The following is a 1,876-nucleotide window of genomic DNA, read 5'->3' on the forward strand; positions in this document are numbered from 1 at the left end:
TCTGCTACCCACCTCCTCCCTCTCCTCCCTCTGCTCTCCACCTCCTCCCTCTGCTACCCACCTCCTCCCTCTCCTCCCTCTGCTCGCCACCTCCTCCCTCTGCTACCCACCTCCTCCCTCTCCTCCCTCTGCTACCCACCTCCTCCCTCTGCTACCCACCTCCTCCCTCTCCTCCCTCTGCTACCCACCTCCTCTCTATTCTCATATTGCTCGACGAGTGACTTGAGTCGCTGGGCCAGCTCATCGTTGTCCGTCTTCAAACTGGCGTTGCGTTCCTGATTGTCCTTCATCTGTGTCGTCACCTCGTTCAAGGTCGTCTGGAACTTGGAGGTCACCTCCTTGCGCTTCTCCTCCTCCTCTCTCGCGCGCTGGAGGCTCTCATCCTTCAGGAAAGAAAAAACATTTAAAAAAATGAAAAGAAATGCTGGGTCAACTCCCATTGCATCATATCAGTGAAAATGAGTAAAAATAGTTGTTAAAATTAACTAATATAAATCTGTTTAGCTATCATCCGTCAGGAATAAATAAAAGCATGGAAGCATGTAGAAATAACGACATATATATGAATGAATACATAATTAATAAATAAACAAATACATATATATGTGAATTAATGAATGAATATATAAATAAATAAATAGAAATGATGCTAAACTATTGTTATATGATATTAGCAATAATAATTTAAAACTTAATAAGTTACATAATCATCCTTCAGGAATAAATAAATGCATGGAAGCATGTAGATATAAGAGGATAAAGATATAAAGATAAGAGATAAAGATATAAAGATTAAGAGATAAAGATATAAAGATTAAGAGATAAAGATATAGTCATAATCAGATATATGAATAAAAAAATGAATGACTAAACAAATATATAGAAATGATGGCGAACTCCTCCATGGTGTCACATCAGCAATAATAATAACTAGAGACAGTTATTAAAATTAACCAACGTAAATTGATTCAGATGATCTAAAAAGAATAACATAAACTAAGGAGCGAATTAACAAACAACGCGCAGCGTTGTCGTAACGCAATTGCAGCGGTATAGATGGAGCCACGGTGCGGCGAGCAGCACTGACCTTGACGACCTTGTTGTGCCGCTGCAGTTCGCGGCAGAGGCTTTCCAGCTTGCTGCGCGCGAGTACGGCTTTATTGTACTCTCCCTGCAGCCGATCTCTCTCGCTGACCAGCTACAAGACACACACACACAGTAAATACTCTCACATACTGACCAGTTACCAGTTGTAACAGAGAGGTCCTGGGGCCCTAGGACCCCCCCCCAATCAAAATCAAAATCCAAAAGAAAAAAAAAGTATTGTCAACAAAACAGCGTCTAAATTGATTTCAATGCACTATTTTTACATTTAACTCAAAAAAAATATTTCAGACCACCCGTTCAGACCACCAGACACCCTTGTTACTCGCTCGAGGACCCCCCCCCCATCTAAATTCCTGGCTACGCCTTTGGCAGAGAGCGCCATTTATAAACGCTTGACAGGAATTGCTGGAACATGATTTACTTCTTAGTAGTCACTAAGTAAAAACTAGTAAGGAAATCGGTAAATATTGTTGATATAAAGGCAAGATAGGCAAAATTTTTAATAGGCCAAGTGGATTATATGGGGGGTTTAACCGGCGGTATAACGCGAAACCGCTCGCCTACAAACACTGGTGCACACCCCATCCAACCCTGACATAGGTGGAGACATTACCACTTACGCTCTGGGAAGTGGGACACCCCCCCCCCCCACAAACGCTACCCCTGGCCAGAGGCAGGGGGCGCTGTAGTATTCTGCTATCACACGATGACTGCTCTCACTGTCATGTTCAACAGTTGCATTGTGGGATCGCCCTCTTGGAATAAACAT

General features: G+C 42.8%; 1 protein-coding gene across 1 annotated transcript in view; it reads right to left on the minus strand.

Annotated features, from left to right (window-relative positions):
- The window catches only part of LOC106815462 (skin secretory protein xP2-like), a 19,380-nt gene extending 17,504 nt beyond the window's left edge, over nucleotides 1-1,876 (minus strand). Inside the window, exons 1-3 of the mRNA XM_014819922.1 lie at nucleotides 1,769-1,876; nucleotides 1,088-1,198; nucleotides 185-383 (exon numbers count right to left, since the gene is read on the minus strand). Of these exons, the coding sequence (XP_014675408.1) occupies nucleotides 185-383; nucleotides 1,088-1,198; nucleotides 1,769-1,876 (418 nt within the window). The remainder of the gene's footprint in view (nucleotides 1-184; nucleotides 384-1,087; nucleotides 1,199-1,768) is intronic.

The sequence above is a fragment of the Priapulus caudatus genome, unplaced genomic scaffold, assembly GCF_000485595.1.
Source record: "Priapulus caudatus unplaced genomic scaffold, Priapulus_caudatus-5.0.1 Scaffold1120, whole genome shotgun sequence".
Classification (NCBI taxonomy): domain Eukaryota; kingdom Metazoa; phylum Priapulida; class Priapulimorpha; order Priapulimorphida; family Priapulidae; genus Priapulus; species Priapulus caudatus.